This window comes from Pelodiscus sinensis, chromosome 3 (assembly GCF_049634645.1).
Source record: "Pelodiscus sinensis isolate JC-2024 chromosome 3, ASM4963464v1, whole genome shotgun sequence".
Taxonomy (NCBI): domain Eukaryota; kingdom Metazoa; phylum Chordata; order Testudines; family Trionychidae; genus Pelodiscus; species Pelodiscus sinensis.
In genome coordinates this window covers 116,105,251-116,128,205 of record NC_134713.1, presented here as the reverse complement: position 1 = coordinate 116,128,205, position 22,955 = coordinate 116,105,251, and the positions used below count along the sequence as shown (strand labels likewise).

At 43.2% G+C, this 22,955-nt stretch overlaps 1 protein-coding gene across 12 annotated transcripts in view; it reads right to left on the bottom strand.

Annotated features, from left to right (window-relative positions):
• QKI (QKI, KH domain containing RNA binding) overlaps positions 1–22,955 on the bottom strand; it is a 265,388-nt gene that overhangs the window by 175,252 nt on the left and 67,181 nt on the right. For all 12 annotated transcript variants that reach the window (XM_006115173.4, XM_006115169.4, XM_006115175.3 and 9 more), the window contains exon 2: positions 21,883–22,025. In XM_006115173.4, the coding sequence (XP_006115235.1) occupies positions 21,883–22,025 (143 nt within the window). The remainder of the gene's footprint in view (positions 1–21,882; positions 22,026–22,955) is intronic.

The following is a 22,955-nucleotide window of genomic DNA, read 5'->3' as shown; positions in this document are numbered from 1 at the left end:
TTTTTTCCTTTGCAAGTGTCATACTGTTGACTCATATTTAGCTTGTGATCCACTAGGACCCCTAGATCCCTTTCTGCGATACTCCCTCCTAGACAGTCACTCCCCATTCTGTATGTGTGATATGGATTGTTTCTTCCCAAGTGGAGTACTTTGCATTTGTCCTCATTGAATGTCATCCTATTCACCTCAAAACATTTCTCCAGTTTGTCCACATCATTTTGCAACCCCTCCCAGCTTGGTATCATCTGCAATCCTAATAAGCATACACTCTACGCCATCTAAATCGTTGATATCAAACAGAACCCATCCCAAAACAGACCCCTGTGGAACTCTACTTCTTATACCCATCCAGCATGACTGTGAACCGTTAATGACTACTCTCTGAGAATGGATAAGCAGCCGGTTATGCACCCACCTTACAGTATCCCGATCTAAGTTGTATTTGCCTAGTTTATTGATAACATGGTCATGCGAGACCATATCAATTGCCTTACTTAAGTCTAGGTATACCATGTCCACCACTTCTCCCTTATCCACAAGACTTGTTATCCTATCAAAGAAAGCTGTCAGACTGGTTTGGAAAAGAGAGCTGAAACCCTCATGCATATGCATAAGGTATTAGGTGTGCTCAGATTAGAGTAAGAGAAGTTCCCTTGTTGGGTATAAGTGGGAAGACCCACAGGCCAACCCCACAAGGAATCATATCTCTAGGATTATCTACTAAGAGGTTCACTGGACCTTAGAATATCTTCGAGGATTTGAGAGTAACTAGTGTCTTTGGTCATTGTATGTGTTTTTGTTGGATTAATATGCATAGATAATTGTAATTTTACTCATTGCTTTAATGAAACCCATATACAAATAAGACTATGCACTTGTGATTATGTTTGTCATCACTCTTCTTGGACTTGGTGTATTTCTAGAGTCTCCAAATTTGAGGAAAGCATCACGGGTTAGGTTTACTAAAGTTTCAAGCTCAATAGAGTAATAGAAGTTGTACCTATGATAGTTTAATGCAAAAATTACTAAATTAAACTTACACATATGAAAAGGCTACATTTCTTGTCTTGCCTGCCTCTGTTCGTGGGCTTCAAGGACAATTTCAGTTCAACTGATGCAATGACAGTTATAGCTGCATCCCCAAAAATGCATCCAACCAGTTCTGTCCCATTCCCGCTCCCTTCATACACAAATCTCTCCTTCAAAAAAGCCCTAGGGGTTTCATAAACGGTATAGTGGAGGGGTGGGCAATATTTTTTTGACTGGGGGCCACTCCAAGACTTTGGAAAGTAGTTGAGAACCACACTCTTCCATGATATTAATGGAGGATATGCAGGGTCTGGGAGGGTGGTTGGGTGCAGAAGAGATTGGGGTAAGGAATTGGAATGGAGGAGGGAGTTTGGGTGAAGGAGGCAGTTGTGACCTAGGGCTGGAGTGCAAGGGTTTGGGGTATAACCTAGGGTAGGAAGAGATTGTGATCTGGGGCAGGAGAGTGGGGTGCCTGATCTGGGAGGGAGCATGGGTGTAAGAGGGGAACAGAGGATTTGGGTATGTTGAGTGGGAGGAGGAGGAGGGCTGGGACAGGAAAGGGCTGGGGTGCTAGAAGCAGGCTGTGGCCAAGTAACTTACGTACCAACTGCCAAACTAAGGCTTGCAGAGCTTAAAACGTTTCCCAGACAGACAGCCTGCCTGCTTGCCTTCATGTGCTTCATTGAATAATTGAGCAAAGGAGCGGGAGTGTGGTTCTTCTTGGCTGATTGTTATTCCAACAAGCAGCTCCCATTGGCTGGTTTCTGGGATTGTGCTGGGGGGCAGAGTGGCTCCTGAAACTCCTCTCCCCTTCTGTTTTAAAACAGAAACGGAGCCCTGCAGGTCACGTTTCTGCATGGCGCGTAGAGCTGCGGGACAAGAAGGGTAGCCTGCCTGAGGTTCCCCGCTGCCTCTAGGGGCAGGATCCGGAAGCTTGGCAGTCAGATTCAGCCCATGGGTCGTATTTTGCCCAGGCCTGTCTAGTGGATGAAAGAAATTTGCACCAGTGGGTATAAAAAGATTCTGAAGCCTTGTAGCAAGTTAGTTTCCCATCAGCTGATGACATAGAATTGGTGTATTAGCAGTGTAATTTATAAATGTACAAAATGCACATAATCCCATTTACCTTAAGCAGAGATGGGTAAAACCGTGCATAAGAAACTCCTACAGTGCTGTTGTCCTCTAGAAACTGAACAATATTGCCACTAACGAACTACACAAAAGAAACCTGCTGGCGTGGCTCATTTTCTCCCTATGCTTCCAGGGAGCAAGAAGGGAAGAAAAATGACCTATTAAACGTTTCAAAAGCAAGAGATCCCTGCCATCTTGTCTCACTCTAGTCTACCCACTCCAATAAATGGTAGGATTTGAGTGAGGGGAATTAAGAAAATCAGTAGAGAAGAGAAACAGCAAAACCATGCAGGATCATTGCAGGAAAAAAGGGAGCTACCACAGCAAGGTACAGGACCTGCACCCAAGTTAGAAGTCCTACATGTTACCACCAGCCAAGAGATTGGGAGAATTCAAACCACAGAACTGATTTTCGGTCTCACTATCTTTCCCTCCACAAATTCTTTCATTTTGCCCTTCTACCAGTAACATTCTGGTAAATATTTCAAGCCCTGCTACTAGTTCTAACATGTTTAATCTCTTTCCATGGTCTCCTGTGACATACAATAGTACAGGGGTGGCCAATCTGTGGCTCTTGAGCTACATGCAGCTCTTTGCTCACAGAAATGCGGCTCTCAGGGTTACGGCTCATTCGGAGCTGCATGCCCAATTTGTGCACACGCCCCAGTTCCTGGAGTGAGAAGTGCGTGGCTGTGGCAGTAGCAGCTCCAGTGAGACCCAGGCACTGGGTTAGAATGTGAGGGACCTGGGGGTGCGTGGCTCCGAAGGATGGGGAAGGCAATGGGTTAGAGTAGGGGAAGCTGGGGGGGGGGGGGCACCTGGGTCTGCGGGAGGGAGAGGGCATTGGGTTGGGGGGGGGGCTCTGTGGCTCTTTGCACTACTATCCACAACTTTTTTGGTTTTTCGTGTTTAACTGATTGGCCACCCCTGTGATAGTACATGTCTTTGAAACAACAAAAAGAAACCACACAAAGATGATAAATTCTGAGAGTGCAGAGAGTCGGGGAAATCCCTTCTTTCTGCAATAAACCAAAAATCAAAGCCACTGAAGAGGCTACTATTTTGATACAGAGCATCTCTTCCAAAAAAAGTCCTCAGGTTTACTGGATCTTTTGAAAAAGCCTTCCCTTTTCAAAAGAACTGCATCTAGACCGCGGTTTTACTTTCAAAATAGCACTTTTTTGAAAGAGTGCCATAACGTGATTATGCAAATCACGCGCAGGAAATTCAAATCCCGGCTTCATTTGCAATTTTGAAGAAGCCAGGACTGCTTTGCAAGCCGGGAAGCCCTGAGAACCGTCTGTCCGGGGTAGGGGTCAGGTCCCTTTAAGCACAGCCCTCGGCTAGCCTGAGACAGCAGCTCCACGCTCTAAGTCCTAACCTGATGCCCTGCCGGCACTGCTTCCGGCCATCCTTAACCTCAGTTCAGGGTCCACTCTGTGTGGACATGCTAGTTCGAATTAGCAAAACGCTAATTCGAACTAGTTTTTAAGTCTGGATCCGCTAATTCAAATTAGCTTAGTTCGAATTAGCGCTGTAGTGTAGACATACCCTTAGTACTACATCAGGGGACTAACAATACTGTCCAGTAATGACTACAACCTTAATGAAATAAGTGGAACTTTTTATAACAGGTTTCATAAAACTAACTATGCCTAACTGCCTTGGATATCAGATCAGAGACCTATAAATATGGCCACAAGTTTCCTTCTACTTTGTGTCTTGAAAGCTCTAAGCTTACTTTAAATATAAATGGCCTATAAACTATTTTAAAGAAATATCAGCCAGCCAGTTGGAAGCCAGATGTCTTAGAAGTAAAATGTTTTTGTACATTCATCTTAAAGATCACTCGGTCAGCCTGTGAGGTTGCAAGGAAACTCATTATTTGAATAGTAAGTGCAACAATTGGTAATTCTTAGACCTACTGTTTCAAAACACAAAAATTAGCTTGCATTAATTTAATCTCTTCATGTTTTAGTTGTAAATTATACATAAATAGTATATTATAAGGGACAATCTTCACTTAATACTATATTTAATATGCAAAACATGAGATTAGATCTTAATCATTCAAAACCCCAGCCTTCAGCAACAAACTCTGCTTATAAGCTTTCCATTTCCTAACTGCCTCTTCCATGCAACACAGGGTCAATAATCTTTACCTGATTACTTCATATAATGTACCAGTCAGTAGTTACAACTATTAGATATTGAATTTCTACAACTACTAGAATCAGTTTTAAGTGACTTACTTATGGGATTATCTACTATACATTTGAAAGAGTTTGTCCGTCTTTCCAAGAACTGCTCCTAAGAGCTAGGACCATGACATTCAGTATAGTTTCCTGTTATTATAACTTAAAGCACAGTAAGGGTTTGGTTGTGCCAGGAAAATGGGATGTTCCTGGAATGGGATTACTTGACATTAAAACACACAGAAAAGAGAGACATCACCAGGCAAGCAAAAGGGACTGGCTGGGGGTGTGTCCCCCACTTCCATCAAGGACTGCCCCAGTTCCAACTCTCCCACTGTAAGGCACCCTTTTGGTAGGGTGAAGGGTAGGGGGGCTGAAGCTCCGAACCCCAGATTCCTACAAGATCATCCCTGGCTGTCCCCCTTTGTCAGGGAGCAAGGGGAATGTGCATGTTGACTGATTCACATAAGTAGTATTTTTTCGTCAGTTACATTCCTTGGAGAGAGAGGTTTTAGAAGACTAACTGAGATATAGACAGACAGGTCACAGACTTACCACCTTAGGCATACAACTCTACAGTTGAACATTTTACATCTACTCATCGAACTATATATATTAATTGAACATTTATACATCAGTATAGGAAAAAACCTTGCTGTTTCTTTTAAGAACAAAAAACAAGTACAATTTCCCTTTAAGCTTCCCATAATATTGGTGAACTCTATTATTCCTAGTTTGAGGGTGGTAAGCACTCTCCCAAGAAAGGTGGTGTTCTCCAAAAAGGAGGAAGGAAGGAAACTGGGAGAAGGGGCCACAGGTGCGACTGGAATAAGCTATTCTTTTTAAATAAAGTAACCACTGGTCTACATTAATTCTACTCCATGCTCAAAGTAAGAACAGTTCTCAAAAAGGAGACCCATTCTGTTACAAGCACTGGATACTGACTAAAATTCTTGTCAACACTGCTGACCACATGCTGAAGCAATAGATTTACTGGTTGAGAATGAAAGAGCTTATAATCGATTTTCAACATTTTCTAGTGCTTTCCCCCCTCCCCCGATTAGAAAACATGTTTCTGATTCTGAGAGGACTGCCGCTATACCACATGACTATCTAATTCTAGAATCTGAACAGATCTTTCAGTATAATTACAAGAAGAAACCCAATGATTCTGTTCTGGATTTAGTGACTTTCCTGAGAAAGCTGTTTCAATAATGGAAGCATCTCATCTAAAGTGTAAAGCAACAACATGTAACTGTAGTAGGGATGTGAAGGACTAGTTGCATCTGCCCCCCCTCCACCCTTGCTGCCTCCATTAGAGATGCAGCAAGTGGGGTGGTTGAGGAGGAGGTATTTCAAAGTGGCAGCGCTGCTTGGAGCCTGGGGCCCAGGCTCCACACTGTGCTACCGCTTTGAAATGCTGCATGCAGCCCAGGGCCAGCTGGGGTGCCCCAAGGCTGCACGAGGTGTTTCAAAGTCGCAATGCTGCACAAAGCCTGGGGTCAGCAGGGGAGTCCCCAGCTGATGCCAGGTTCCACACAATGTTTTCACCTTTGTAGTGTAGCAACAGCCTTATGGCTGTTGCTATACTTCAAAGGCAAAGGCACCCTATCAATTAAATTGAATAGTCGATGCAAATTGCATTAGTCAATTAATCGATTAGTCTCTATTTAACATCCTTAAACTGCAGTTGCATTCTCTTTTTGCAAAGTAGTTCAGGATTGTGTACAGCTTGAAGTGAAGAGTTTCCATTTTATCTATTCAGATGGTATGCCCACAGCCACAAGTACTTCTATTCCTTAAGTATCAAGAATGTATATTCCCCAGAAATGAGGGTCCATAAACACAAACCATTTCCCTTTCTGATTTAAAAAACTTCATTTCCAATAAGTTATTTTAGGAAATATTAATTCATGCTTTTACAATATCCTACACAAACCTGAACAACGAGCTTGACTTTGTATTATTTTACTATAGCCAACATGTTACTTTTGCCTTAAAAATGTGAAGTATGACTTCAAAGCACCATAATCATGTTAAATCAATTTCTGTTATTACTCAGAAGCAAGATCTTTCAGTTGAAAAGCCATGTATTTTCATGTCTGATTACACCACACTAAAATCAGTACCCAACATTCTGACAAAAAAAAAAAAAAATGCAGCAAACGGAAACTTCTAGCAGTTTGACAAATTCTCCCAAGACATGGTTTTGAAGGACCGGAGATCTCAGCCTGAATGTCTGTCCCTACATATTGCATTCCAGATCCTTCTCTACTCCTGTAGTAAAGCTACTTGAGTTACAATGCCATTCAGCAACCCTTTAGATCAGTGTTTCCCAATTGGTGCTCCGGGGAACCCTGGGGTTCCGTGGAGCAAAACTAGGGGTTCCGCAAGGAGCAGGCACTCCCCCGCCCCCTCTGAAAAAGAGAGAGAGCCAGCTAGCCAGCAGAGGCATGGGCAGTGAGTTGTGTGGGCTTGTGGTGCTCATGCTCCAGCAATATTTGGAGCTGGAGCAGGTCCTGACCCCCCCCCTCCCCCCCCCCCCACACACACAGCGCATCCTCCCACCCCGGCCCCAGAGCGTCTCTCCCCTGTCCTGGTCCCGTCCCTGCCATGCGCAACCTGCACTGAGCTCCCCCTTGCTGGCTGCTATTGCCCTGCGCAGCGTGCTCAAACCAGTGGATGGGGAGACACCTGGACATGACGTAACATCACGGCCCAGGATTTTAAACCTGCTGGGTGCTGTGTTGCGCCATATGGCTGAGTTGCGGGTTTGGAGTCTAGGGACAGAGCACAGACTCCGGCCCCGCAAAGTGGAAGGCAGAAGGTACGGGAGGAAAGGGGCTTGTGCAGAGGCGGAGGGGAAGGGGAAGGCACCAAAGGGACAGGGGTGGAGGAGAGACAAATGCCAGGAGGCCAAGTGCAGACAATGAGGAAAAAGACAGGAGGAGCGGTGTCAGTGGGAGGGGGAAAAGGTAATGCTGGGAGGGGACAGGGTAAGGGCATTGGGGGCTAGACGAGTGAGGGGAAGTGCTGGGAGAAGGCTTGAAAGGAGGGATGGGCATAAGGAAGACTGGGATGGAGCAAGTCATGTGGGAGGGCACAGGGGCATGTGAGGAATGGGGGCAGGGGAAGTGAGGGAAGGGGGAGGTACTAGGAGGGTGCAGGGGTAAGGGAAGGTGCAGGTGCCAAGGGATTCTGAGGGTGAAACAGAAGGGCAGACACCTGCAGTGGAGGGACCACCATCAGAGGAGAGACGCAGGGCAGGTTTGTAGAGGGAGATGTTAGAAGAGGGGATGAGGAGGGGTAGCTCACATGATCAGAGTGGGGCTACTGGAGGAGTGGACACAGGGAGGAGAGAAGGGCTGGTGGAGGGGGAGAGGTTGCAGGAGGGCTGAGGACAGTGAGAAGAGCAGGAGTCAGGACAGCAGAGGAGGGTGAGGAGTGGGAGGGCAGCAGGCACCAGGGGAGCTAATGGAGCAGGTGGGGTGGGGGGGGGGGGGGAAACGACAGACATGGTAGCAGAGGGAAAAGGTAGAGGTTTAAAAATATTTATTAATAACTTGGGTGGCACATCCAAACAAGCCACATGAACTCAATACTGGTGCACAACACAAAATTCATTTTGCTCATGTGAGGAAACTCTTAGGCTATGTCTACACTGGTTGTTTCTTGCGCAAGAACATCTTGTGCAAGAGTTCTTGTGCAAGAACACATCCACACTATCATGTGCGAGCTGTGCTTCTGCACAAGAGCATCTATGGCAGTGTGGACGCTCTCTTGCCCAAGAAAGTGCCGATGGCCATTTTAGCCACAGGGCTTTCTTGCACAAGAAATTCATGTTGCCTATCTGCACTGGCCTCTTCCGCAAGAATAGTTGCGCAAAAGGGCTTATTCCTGAGTGGGAGCATTGTAGTTCTTGCGCAAGAAGCCCTGATTTCATACATGAGACCGACAGTGTACTTGCACAAGAACACACGGCCAGTGTAGACAGGCAGCAAATTTTTGTGCAAGAGTGGCCGCTTTGGCGCAAGATCGTGCCAGTGTAGACACAGCCAAAGGGAGGGAGGAAGGCAGAGGCAAGGAATCAGCACTGGCTCAGCATGTCTACATGGTTTGGGGGAAGGTGCAGGAAAATTGAGCTCAGCTGGGTTGCAGAGTGGGGAGGTCCGGGGAGCTGGGCTGGGTTGGGCTGGACAGTGGAGTGCGGGGTGTGTGCATGTGGAGCTCAGAGCTCAGTTTGGCTGCAGGAGGAGGGAGGTGCTGGAAACCGGGGCTAGACTCAAGGGGAGTGAGGAGCAGGGAATTGGTTCTTGGCTCAGCAGTTTTGCAGGGCTTGGAGGAAGTGCAGGGAAACGGGGCTCAGCTGTGCTCTGGGGGAGGCATGCAGGGAACCAGTGCAGGGCTCAGCTGGGCTGAGGTGGATGGGGGAGGGCATACAGAACAGACAGGTAGCTCAGCTGGGCTGTGAGGGGCTGCAGGGAACTGGTGCTGCACTCCCTTGGATTGTGGGGGATGGTTTTGGGGGAGGTGCAGGGAACCAGCAGGGGTGGGCAGCTCAGTTGGGTTGCAGGGGATAGGAAGCCTAGTGGGGATGGGGGACGGGGATAACCAGGAGCCCTGAAATGACCTCCCCTGGACCAAAAATTCCTCATCTGGGACCAGTCAGGTCCAGTGGGTGCCAGATCAGGGAGGCTCCTTGCACTCTTCCTCGTAGCCAGACACCCTATCCCCAATCTGCTCCTGCTCCCTCCCCCTGGCCAGACACCCTACCATCCAGCCTGCTTCTGCACCCTACCTACCACCCAGACCTTGCCCCCTTCCACTCCCCACCTCCTTCCCAGATCCTGCACCCCATCCCTATCCCACTCCTTAGAAGCTCTGCCATCCACCCTAGCACCTAGCACCACCCTGGCCCCAGAACCTTGCCTCACACCCCAAGACTCAGCACCACCCTGGCCTTGGCCCCAGCACCCTGCCATCCACGCTAGCACCCAGCAGCACCCTGTTCCTTATCCCAGCACCCTGCCAGTCACCCTAGTGCCCAGCAGGACCATGTCCCTGACCCCAGCACCCTAGTGCCCCAGCACCTTGCCCCAGCACCCTGCCACCTGAGCCAGCATCCCTCCACCGAGCAGCACCCTCTCCCCAGCCCCAGCACCCACTAGCACTCTGTCCCCTACCCCCACCAGCATATCTGGGACCACATTAGTGAGGCTTGGGGGGTTTTGGAGGGTTTGTGTTTTGTTTTCTGCATCTCACTTGTGTGGCCCCAACTGACTTTTCTGTGGGGTCAGTGACCTTTGACTCAAAACAGGTTCCTCACCCCTCTCATATATAAAGACAATGCTAAAACCTTTTGAGTTTGACACATTTTATTTAAAAATGAAGCCAGGCCAACAAGACCACAGTTGGGACCAAACCCCCATTTCACTGCAACATCATAACACTCCTGCACCACCTGACCCCAAATCTGAGCCTATCATACACTGGAACCCCCTGTCCTGAGCCTCTTACATCCCCAAACTCCTGCATCCCCACATCCTCAGTCTTCTGCCACAACATTCCTCCACCATCCACACGACAAATCTGTATCCTGAGCCCATCACTCACAACCTTCTTGCCCTGAGTCCCTCACACATCCAGCCCAAACTCCTGCACCCTCACACCCACAAGCCCTGGCTTGCTCAGCACCCCAACCTTCCACCTGAACCCAACACTCCCCAGCCTGGAGCCTCCTCCCTGAGCCAACAGCCCCTTCTCCTGCATCCAAATTCCCTCCCAGAGCTTGTACTTCTCACCCCTTCCCACACCCAAATCCCTCATTCCCACCCCACACCTCACTCTCACTAGGTTGAGACAGGTATAAGGGCTGGAGATAGCAAGTGATGGAGAGGAGGGGAACAGAGGAGATGAGGCCTCACGGAAGGGAGATGGGGGGGGGGTCTCGGGGAAGGAATGTGATTTTCATGAATCGGTGGGTCCCTCTCTCCTCCCGCCCCCCCCCCCTTTTTTTTGTTTGACAAACCTAGGGGTTCCTTGAAATTCTGAAAAGCTGAAAAGGGTTCCTCGGCCAAATAAAATTGGGAAACACTGCTTTAGATACTTTCACATTCTTGTGCCCTACCAACACATACTAGGATGTCAGTGACTAATCAAATAACTGATAAGTAGGAGCTTATCAATTAGCACCATCAATTAGTCACATTCCCCTCCTCCCCCCAGCTGCCGCTCTGTACTGTACAGCCAAGAGAAACTGGCGCACAAAGGCACTGAGTCAGTCCCTCCTCAACGTGTTCCTTTTCTTTCAGGATAGCGCACACGCACACACACACCAGGTGCCGCTCTGCATTGTGCAGCGTAGGGAAGCCTTGCGTGAAGGCACTGAGTTGGTCCCTGCTCCACACATTTCTTTTCATTCAGCCTGGTGTCTCTGTTAGTGTTTGGTGATAAATGAAAAGAAACACATGGAGCAGAAACAGACTCAGAGCCTTTGCATGTGGCTTCCCTAAGTTGTGTAATGCAGAGCGGCAGCTGTGGAGGTTATGCTGTGAACCAGCGCTAGCCAGACAATGCCAGGACTACCTACCTTTCTCAACTAATTGACAGAGAATCTGCTGACTAATTGATTAGGAAAGTGATCACATTTTTAACATCCCTAACACATACCCCAGCCTTCAAAACCCCAATATCCCACCAAGTGAAGAGAACAGTTTAGTGCTCATTTACTGTTATTATTGCTACTTAGAAATACTAGTTTTGCTGTCAAATATTTCCAGCAGGTTTAGAAACGGAGCGCACCATGGAGACTTATCTAACTTCACATTGGTCCTCTTGCACACTGACCATGTAATATTTTTGAGAAAAGGCTTCCATGGGTTTGAAGGAGAGGATGAATACAGCAAAGATTCAGCTTCCATCTTCTGTACTCCTGTGACTAATTTCAGGTGGCCTATGTCTAGCATAACTAGACTGAGGCACAAACACTGCAGATACTCTCCAATGGGCAAAACAAAAGAATGAGAATAAAAATAAAAGAGGGTGTTGTAATTGGCATAATCCATATTAAGAATATTAAATTCTGATTTTACCAAATGGAGAAATTAGTTACATACTGTTATGTTAGTAAGTTCCCATTTGCCAAATGAATCTGCAATGTTCACTGTGGTGTTGTACTAATTAAACAATTTTAACTAAAATGGTCAGAAAGTATGCACAAGCTGTTTATCAGTGTTGGTCTTTGAGCGTCAGTATACTCAAAGAATATGCTACTTTAGATATGATAATTATTGAGTTCCTACATTTTCGTTTGCTAAAAAGCCACATAAGAGCTCTAAGAGAATTTCGCATTAATCAGAACAAACAATGCACTTGATTATTAAGCTTGTGATTAACATTTACAAATATTTATTTAGCTCAGTATTTGTGCGTGCAAATTTCAAGAGATTGGTTAAACTGGTAAAAAAAATTACCTAAGATCTTTTAAAGAAATTATAAAGAAAAGAATCTATCCACTGCCTCAAAAATACTGTTAAATATTCACCTACAAAATAATATTTACTCTTCTGCTTATTAAGGCTCTAAGACAAGGTCCCTCGCCAAGGCTCTTAAGTTATTATGGGGAATAAGAGTGAAGGTCCTCTCATGGACTGATAACTGATTAAAAATAAAGGAAACAGAGTAAAAATAAATGGAAAGTTTTCAGAATGGAGAGAGGTAACCAGTGTTTCCCCCAAGGGTCTTTCCTGGGACCAATCCTATTCAATGTATTTATAAATGATCTGGAGAAAGGGGTAAACAGTGAGGTGGCAAAATTTGCAGATGATATTAAACTGCTCAAAATTATTAAGACCAAAGCAGACTGTGAAGAGGTTAAAAAAGATTGCACAAAAAATTGGGTAATAAAAAGGCAAATGAAATTTAATGTTGACAAATGTAAATGCACATTGGAAAAAATAATCCCAACTATCCATATAATATGATGGAGACTAATTTATCTATAATTACTCAAGAGAGAAATCTTGGGAGTCATTGTGGATAGTTCTCTGAAAACATCCACTCAGCGTGCAGTTGTAGCCCAAAAAGCAAACTATGTTAGGAATCATTAAAAAAGGATAGAGAATTAGACAGAAAATATCTTATTGTCTCTTTATAAAGCCATGGTATGCCCACATCTTGAATACTGCATATGGATGTGGTCGCCTCATCTCAAAAAAGACAGTGGCATTGGAAAAGCTTCAGAAAAGAGCAACAAAAACGATTAGGGGTTTGGTATGGATCCCATATGAAGAGAGATTAAAAAGACATGGACTTTTCAGCTTAGGAAAGAGGAGACTAAGGGGGGATAGGATAGAAGTCTATAAAATCATCACTGGTGTGGAAAAAGTGAATAAGGAACTTGTTCCCATAATATAAGAACAAGGGGGTCACCAAATGAAATTAATAGGTAGCAGGTTTAAAACAAATAAAAGGAAGTTTTTCTTCACGCAGCGCATAGTCAATCAGTGGAACTCCTTGCCAGAGGATGCTGTGAAGACTAGGACTAACAGGATTCAAAAAAAAAGAGCTAGTTAAATTCATGGAGGTTAAGTCCATCAATGGCTATTTGCCAGGATGGGTAGGAATGATGTCCTTAGCTTCTATTTGTCTAGAACTCAATGATAGGAGAGGGATCACGTGATGATTATCTGTTATGTTCACTCCCTCTGGAGCAGGACCCTTTTGTCTGATCCAGTATGGCTTCCTTTCCAGACTGGCTCTTGACTAATTTAACCCAGAAATGTACTACAGATTGAGGTCATAGACTGAAGTGCTTGTAGATTCTGCCATTACTAATCAAAGGAAGGGTTGCCACAATTGCACTAAATCTAATTTGATAGTATGATTTTGAGATATGGTTATTTTAACTATAAGTATTCAATAGGAACTGAAATAAACATTATCATGTATACTCCAAAGGTATGTTAACATCCTGCATTGGCATATACAAGAAATGTTTTTTATTTTAATACATGTCATGTTATGTATTAAAACTTCACAATTTTTACTACGATTTTATATAAAATGAGGGGATTCCCCTCTCTCAATAGTCAGCTAGTCATTCCTCTTTCACAAATCTATAAACATAACCAACTTTAATGTTCTTGTAAATGACTGACCATCACAAAATGATAGCAACAGCAAGCTAACTATAGCAAACTGATCTGAACTGAAAAACAAAACAAAAGAGCAGTTCTGTGGCACCTTAGAAACTACCCTCTTTATTATGTCTTGAGCTTTCCTGGGTAAAATGAAAACTTCATCAGAAAATTCAGAATGGAAATTACAGAATCCAGCATGTACATACATAACAGCAAAAAGTTACCTGTCAACTGTAGGACCAGTGTTAATCAAGCTAATTGAATCCAAGTAGATGCTTCTCATTCACAATATTTGATGTGGAGATGTGAATATTGAAAGCCTAGAAATTGCCTTTGCAATGCATTAACCAGTTAATGCCTTTATTCAAGCCCAAAGTAAGTGTCAAATTTGTAAATGAACTCCAGTTCTGTAGTCTCCCTTTGTAAACAGATGATAAAGTTATTTTGTACAAGGATGGCTACTTTTAAATTCATTATTGAAGGTTAAAAAGGGTTCCCCTACAGGTTTACATGTGTTACCATTCCTGATGTCTTATTTGTGTCCATTTATTCTTTGGCATAGAGACTGTCTGGGTTGGCCAATGTACATGGCAAAGGGGCACTGGACTTGATGGTATATATCACATTAGTGGATGTGCAGGTGGATGGGCCATTGATGTTGTAGCTTCCAATGGGGTTTGTTGTAGGGTTTGGTTCCTAGGCAAGTGTTTCTGTGGTGTGCTATATGGCTCTCATATTTGCTTCAGATTGGGAGACTGTCTGTAGGCAAGGACTGGACTGTCTCCCAAGGTCTGAGATTAAGGGGTCATTTTACAGGATAGGTTGTAGATTGTCAATGATGCTCTGGAGGGACTTAAGCTGGGGGCTGTGGATGATAACCAGTGGTGTTTTGTTATTTTCATTTTTGAGCCTGTCTTGAAGTAGGTAACTTCCGGGTACTCACTTTTCCAGGTGGGTATTTAAATTTTTAAAATGCTTGATAAAGATATTATAGGCGTTTGTCGTCATTTTTGGGATTGGAGCAGATATGGTTGTATTTTATGGCTTGGCTGTAGACAACGGATCATGAGATGTTTCCTTGATAGAAACTGGTCATGTAGGTAAGCATAGGGGTCAGTAGGTTTCCGGTATAGGGTGGTGTTTATGGGACCGTCATTCATTTGCACAGCAGTGTCCAGGAACTGGGTCTGTTATGTTGGCTGGTCCAGGATGAGGTTGATAGTGGGGTGGAAGTTGTTGAAATCTATATGGAATTCTTCAAGGGTCTCTTTCCTGTGGGTCCATATGATGTAGTCATCAATATACTTAAGTAGAGAGGAGGGTGCAAGAGGATGGGAGCTTGAGCAAATGTTCACGGTCAGACATTAAAATGCTGGCATCTTGTGGAGCCATGTGGGTACCCATATCAGTGCCGCTGATTTGAAGATTTAAATTGTCTCCAAATCAGAAACAGTTGCTGATGAGGACAAAGTCTCATAGTTCAGCCACCAGGTTTCCCATGGCATCATCAGGGATACTGTTCCTGACAACTTGGAGTCATCGTCATGGGGAATATTGGTGTAAAGGGCTTCTACATTCATGGTGGCCGGGATGGAGTTTTCAGGGAGATGACTGATGCACTGTAGTTTCCTCAGGAAGTCAGTGGTGTCTCGAAGATAGCTAGATCCAATGCTACTTGAACTTCTGAGTTCATTCACCTACTGCACACTTCCAAGTCATAATGAAATCAAAGTCATGCTTTAAAGTATGAATAGGCACTTACACACAGCAATGTATTTTTAAAGCTCCATTTTGTATAATGAAATAATGGTTCTCAGTGGACAATCTCAAATTGTTAAACACAAAGGAAGCATTCTGATGCATAAGTTACATTTCATTGCACTCTGGATTTAACCTGTACATACCATACATTTAAATAATAGAATGTTACATTTTTATAATTTCTCACATGAACTACAAATCTATTAATCACACTATTCACAGTGTTTACTAGAAAAATATGTAGTTTAAGCAACAGCTTCAGGCAGCAGGTTCAGGCAGGAGGTACAGGAACAGAGTGGGCATGTAGGGTCTGGGCAGGAGTTGGAGGCAAGTGTGGGCAGGGCATTTGGGTGCCCATCTGGCATAGCTTTCAGAGGGGAAGGCCACAGGTAGCGCTGTGCTGCCCTGTGCTTGCAGACACCCCACCACCACCAATCCCACTTGTCAGGAATCACAGCTAGTGGGAGCAACAGGGTGGAGCCTGCAAGCAATCACAAGGAAAAAGCTTCCAGAGCTGCTGCTTCCCCAGCCAGGAGAGGGACTGGCAACAGAAGAACACAGAGCCACTTCCCGCCCCCACAAGATAGAGCCCGGGGAGAGGGATGTGGCCCAAAATTTAGCTTGATCCAGCCCATGAGGCTCTGTGTCCCCCTGGGTTGCTGTAATGCCAGTGCTGGCTCATTTAGATACTTCCTAATACTTTTGTTAAAAATATTCCCTGAATATATTTTGTTATCTGTATATTTTTGTTATCCATATAAATAGCAAAAAACTTTTGCACTTAATGTCACAGTGTACATCTGTCACACTAGGCCAAGAGTTTAGTGGGATTCAAAGTAATATTTAGCTTCCTCAATTTGTCACTTTTAACCTTTGTTAAAAAAGTCCCATAATTCTTGTATTATGAAAAAGGGATAAACAGAAGTGCCTGATCTGCCTTCTCGATCCTATTCACTATTTTCTATGCTTTTATCACATTCTCTTTTATTCATCAATAGCCCCAAACTATTCATATTCATGTACATTTTTCCACACTAATCACCCACTACTCTCCTCTGAAACCTATTTATTTCTACTTTATCCTGTTTTATAAAGGATAACCAGAATTGAACACACTACAGACCAAGTTAATTGTCAGAATGCATTTCACTTATACATTCCAAATGTTCCACCTGCCTGTTTTCTTGGAATAGGTATAATCACCCACCCAGAATTATTGGACACCTAAAGGAATTTCAACTCAAGATCTATGAATCCACTACGCAACACTTCTGGCTTATGGAAGACTCATGGACAACTCATACCATTCATGATCAAAATAACTAACTTTTCATTCAAGAAGGGAATCTTCACTTCCTCCTTCAAACACAACACAACACTGAAAAGCTCATTCTGGATTTATAAATCCTAACTATCACCCAATTTTAAACCTGCTGTTTTTGCATAAGCTGAAACACATTCCCAGAGGCCAGCACTTACCTGATTATGGCTAATGTCTCTACCACCACCAGCACAATATGAATTCATTCTGAATTATGGGATGAAAACTACTCTCAAGTGGCCTAAAGGAAAGTTTCCTGCTGTCAGTGGATGAAGGGCAGACATTCATTCTCACTCTCCTAGATCTTTGCAGGATTTCATATTGTTGATCTGAGAGATGGCAGAGCTCCAGAAAATATGCTGAAATGGTGAGCGTCTTCCCTGAAGGGACACATTGAACAAGAACGAATGCAAAATGCAGCTCCACCACTAGTCCTCTTATTTGTGGAGTCAAACAAGAATCCATTTGCTTTCTCTCGTCTTATTCAAATGCACATGCATCGGTTAGATGACAGAGTCAAGTGAAAACAATATGTAAATGATACAGCCCTACCTTTTCTTCAGCAAATATACCATGTCACGGCCACAATGATAGCCAAACGCTTGGACAACATAAGCTCACCAAAGCTGAACCCAAGCAAGACAGATAGTGAGCAGAAGAAAGCGCTACCAAGAGTTTGCAGCCACAGTACCATCTTTATTTGCTAAAAGATATACCAACACAAGTGGTCAATTCAGTTTTTAGCTCAGTACTTCCAAACTCCTTCCTGACACTAAATTTTCATACAGACATATGCATAAGTTACACTTTTCCATGATTTCCATTGGCTAAGAGATTCCATCTCTTTATAGCAGACAATCACCTAGCCTCCTTTACACACTCCCACCACATCTCACCTGGACTAAAACAAGGTTGTGTATATGGGCACAAAGCCTTCAGCACTTAGGAAACTGCAATTAGTGCAGAACACTACAGTAGGTCTCCTCAGCTCCTCAGGCTACCCATAAGCACATCTATACAATGAAATCCAACTCTTTTCCCACAGAAAAATTATCTTCAAAGCACTCAGCCTGGATCCAGACTATACCAAATATCAGCTAATGCTCCACGATGAAGTTTACAATCAATATTTCCACCACTCCAGCACAATGAAACTTTTTGCAATAAAATAAAGGACATCTACACAGAAAACAGCATTTTCTTCGGGGCCAGTTCAAGACACTGGAATGAATTCCCACAGTAATTACACACCACTATAAACCTCTTCATCTTCCTCTGTCAGGTACAAGGTGTATTTTATCCTTGCCTTTTCTGATATGTGGGAGCAACACCACTGTAGTGCATACAATTCTCCCTGTAGGACAAGTAAATAAGAATGAACCAAGCACATATAATAGATTTAAGTAAGGCCATTTAAAGGCTTCTTCCTGAATTCCTATAGCTATTTCAGAATCTGGTAAGGAGCACAAGTCGTTCAAATCAATTCCTTAAGTTCATTACTTTGCACTCGTCAACACTAATTCTGATCTACAATACTATTTTGTAGTGCCCATCCATCTAGCTTGGTTAAGTACCACTGAAGTATCCTCTGAAACTGTCACCTCACTGCTCATTTCCTTTTCATATTACAGAAACGTAGAGCACTTCACTCAACTCTTCGCCATGATGAAAATGGATTAAGCTTACCTCCTTGAAGTTTTTAATAAGAAACAGTTAAAGGGGGATTGCAGGGCTGTTCTCCTAAATTAGGCATCTGACATGCAGAGTAAGTTATTTTAAAACATGAGTGCTAGATTACCTTGAATGTCTCCATAAAGAAAAATAAAGAATGATATAGAAGCTGCTTTAGAAATTCATGGAATGTTATCACACAATTTTAGCCCTGACAGGTAATTACAACCCTTTTTGTGCATGATCATTTACCAAGTTAAAATCAAATAAACCTGTACAAACATGACAAATCAAATAAACATGGACAACACTTCTGCATGCAAAGGCATCATGACCGATTTAAGTAGGAAGCAAAATCTTGATACTGGTGACAGTGCTTTAGGAAGGTTAACAGTTGAATTCTTAGATCCGGTGTGCTATTTCCTGGGTTGACAGGGGTAACAACATTCAACTCATATACAAATATATATGGCTAGAAATCTAAGAAAAGCATGAAATTACCACAATTTTTGCAGAATTACTTCTCAGTGCTAAATTGCACGTAGTGAGTATGGTGTTCAACGCCATCCAGTCAATATCCTCTAAGTAAAAAGAATAACCGTTTTTTATAAAATCTGTTACGACTCCTTGGGAACACTGAAATATTTAGTATAATATGTCACAACTCAGGATGCTAGACTCAGATTTCTGATCTATACTCAAAAGAAATTGGTTCTCTAGCAGACTATTTTAATGCATTAATTGGTGGTACGGTTTGACGCTCTGCTCTGGTAACAAGTCAAGTGGGTTGAGAACCAAAACCATTGCTGTAGCATCAGTATCACCAGCACTTTAATCTTGTCAGATATTCCTGATCGCTTGATAATCAAAAATAAGCGCATAATCAAACACCCAATTTCCAGCTAAGTATGCAACTGTTCAAGGAACTAGATTATCTGCTGCTTTTGGCAAAGTAATTGAGAACATATGCTGCAAAGTGACATCACTGTATCAGAAAAAAAAAATCTGCCCCTGAAGTTAGAGATAGCACATTTTTGGCTCGAGTCATCTGTTAAGACTTTGTCAGGAACATGAAAAATCATGGTAGTAATATGATGCAGGAAATGCCATTCCCAAAATTAAACAAGCTCTTGAACAATGGTCATGAGAAAGCTCCTCCACATACATTTCCATTACCTATGAGTGTTGGGTTGTCTGTCAGAATTTAGACAGATGTGCCCTTGACTTGTGGAAGCTCAAAATTAAATTACATGAAGTCTTGCCCCCTCTGTCTGAAACATCAAAATTGCAGTTTATCTCTGAAGGAGAATTGAAACATGCTGTATATTCAAAGTAAGGATTTGGTCTACATGGTTTATGAATCACTGTATCAGTTTTAAATAGATATAATAACCCCATAACACAGCCACAAATATACTGCTATCAAGTGCATACAGAAATAAAGCATGTTCTTATAAAATTTTTGAGTAAGCTAGACTGGTATAAAGATGCTCATGTCAGTACATCTGCATGCACATTACAGCACTGTACTACTTTCTAGCAAATTTTTATACACTATAATTCTACTGGTTTAGAAACAGAGTTTAGACCATTTGTTAAAAGTCTACTGTCTTTACATTTTTCACTCTTTACACCATGTCTTGTGAAAGGTCTTATATAATTGTATGAATCCTTGAAGCCTAGAACTCTCAGGAAGAACCTTCTGGTTATGCAAGATTAAGATTTCAGGAAAACTATTTATTTGTGAATTTCTTGAACCCAGCACTGTGGTAAGCAGGTGCAAATTGAGTCCAGGACAGTACACTTCTGCATTTCATACCGTGAGTTTATACTTCTCACATCTGATACCAAAAACTTAGAGACTGAAATTAGGCACACACAATATGAAAGCCCATCTGAACCAACTGAGGAGTTGGCTCCTGCCAGCTCTGTGTAAGTAAAAGCTCCCTTTGATATCTTGAAGTCGGAAGCCTTCTGCAATCATTACCAGGTATTTGGGAAAAGTCTTTTGAGATGCAAAAGAGTCAGTAAGGAGTTATATTAAATCTGAACACTGACATATACATATATAGGTTAGACCTCCCTGGTCCAACACACTTGGGACCTCAAGGGGTCCCGAAGGAGGGAGTTTGCTGGACTGGGTGAAGTCGGGCCTCAGGCTCTCCTGAGGTTCTCCTCCTGGCCACTGGCCTGGCCAGTGCACTGCCCCTAACTGCTGATAGGGCTGCACTCCTAGCTGCTGCTCCGTTCTGGCTGGTGGGGTTCCACACTCCCCTGGATGGCAGGGACTTCTTTGCCGCTGGTCAGCAGCGGCTCCACTCTTGGCTGGCAAGGCTCCATGCACAGCCCTGTTCCACCTTCGGGCTGGGCTTCCTGCCCCCAAAGCCACTGGCCCTCCAGGCTGCCTATCGGCTGAGCTCCCAGCCACTAGCAATCTCTATGGCTGGGGCTCTCTGGTCCAGCAACATCCATGGTCCTTCTGGACCACACATGTAGCCAGACAGCAGAGTCCCAACCCAGACAGGTTCAGTTTTCTTAGGTCAAATATGGCATAAGCTATTTGTACTACAGCAACAATTTAGGAGCCCACTAAACGTGGAAGCTCCAATGTGCTAGAAAATGAAACAGATGCTGTCCTAAGGACTTGACAATCTAATTAGATAAGACAGAATTAAGAAGCATATAATATAAATCACTCCAACTGAGCAATAATGTTCTGCATATATTATACTAGTTCCACAAATGTTATTGGTCTCTTTTTGAGGGGGTTTTGGCACACCTCCATTTATTCTCTAGAATGAGGAAACTGCTAAAATAAAAAGTCATCCCTACATTATTCTTGTTGGAAGGAGAGATATGGTTTTGTGCCTTTTCTGAGTCTAATTAGATGGTTCCTTGAAAAGGAGACCAAGTCGAATTAAACCAGGGTATTCCTTGCCATGAAATTTCTATGGCATACAAACACATAAAAAGAAAGGTTATCATCATAAGGAACTGGAAGGGTTGTCATGCATAAAGTGGAGATGAGAGATGATGCACTGACTGGACTGCAAAGTAATTCAACCAGTAACTTCTGGTTTACACTACGTTATATTATTAGGAGGGCTGCTATTGTCAGCCTACCTACCGACTCTCAGGGAGGCAGAGAGTCTACAGCAGCTCTCCTGTTGGTACAGGTAGCATCTTTACTAAACACTACAGCTCTGTACATGTAAAGAAGCCCTTAGATAGCTTATACAACAAACATTTACTTCTGAGGAGAAGCATGTACATAGTCCCAACAGCTATTTCTTCCATGAAAATTTTTCCTTTTTGCCAGGAGCACAGGGGTTCTGAACAGCATGGCTCTATGCTGGTCGTACTGAAAAACAAGTAAAATTTGACCCTTCTAATCTTGTACCTAAAAAAATTATAACCTGCACTTAATTTTGATATTTAAAACCATTAGTCCCCACATATACACACTTTACAGAAACACCCAACCGTAAAGGGTGTAGATAAACTTTCCTTTTAGAAAGCAATACTTGCACAAAAAAGTGTTCACTGCGATCAAGAGGTATCTTCACATGCAATTTACATTTACAGAGAACCACAAGGACTAAAACATTTTAGGAACTGAAAGAGGTGTACTTACATCTGGATATTCTTTTACAGGCACATATAGTTTCTCTTGTAACTGTACAATAGGTCCCACAGCATCTGGTAATTCTGCACTTCTCTTTTCCGTACTTCCATTTAATGTGTCGTTATACATGTCTTTTCGTACTCTGCTAATTTCTGGTAAGCAGAGAGAGGGGGAAGAGAGGAAGAATCATGTATTAAATATGATCTCTCGTATGACAGTAAATTTCTTAAAGATTAATACTTTCCTTCATTAACACTTCTATCTTCCTCAAAGTTATTGGGAAAGTATATATACAAATGTGTAGCTTTCTTTATATATATTATATACTGTTGTCCATGCCAATAGTTAATGGGAAGCATTCTTCTTCTTCTTCATGTTTAGAAGTCTACTACCTAACCAATCTATGTAGAAAATGGAACTGTGTTCATAAGGAAAAACGTCATGTGAGATTCCTAAAAGACCAAAAAAAAATGTACACCCAAAAGAACTACTTTCTGTTCAAAGTTAATCATACTCTTTAAATACTAGCATAAAGGCGCCAGAAAGAGAATAATTTTACTCATTCACATGATTTAATTATCCAACATCACCACAAGTAATTCTGACTTAGGGATGTAAGCAACTAGTAGACTATCAGATAAGCAAAAGCTTATCAGATAGTCAACTAGTTGCTTCCCTCTCCCCATGCTATCAGCTGATTTGCAGCTCGCACCCAGTCCTAGATGCTGCACTTCTGCTTTTTAAATGTATTAAGAGCCTGCCCACTCTTACTACATTTAAAATGCAGAAGCGCAGCCGGGGGGAGGAAGGGAGAGGTGTGGAGTAGTGCAAGCCGGGACAGCTGATTCCTGGCGGCTTACGCCAGGTCCCCCTACTGCACTCCAACCTTTTAAATGTATTAAGAGTTTGCCAGCTTCTGGGGCCAGAAGCTAACCCCGCTGTGGCTCCCCTGCTTATTGACTAGTCGATGGAAACTAGTTGACTAGTTGATTAAACTAAATTTAGCATCCCTATTCTGACTATAATCCATAGTTGGTTGATTAATTATAGTATTTGAAAACTACAATGGTGCAATTATGATC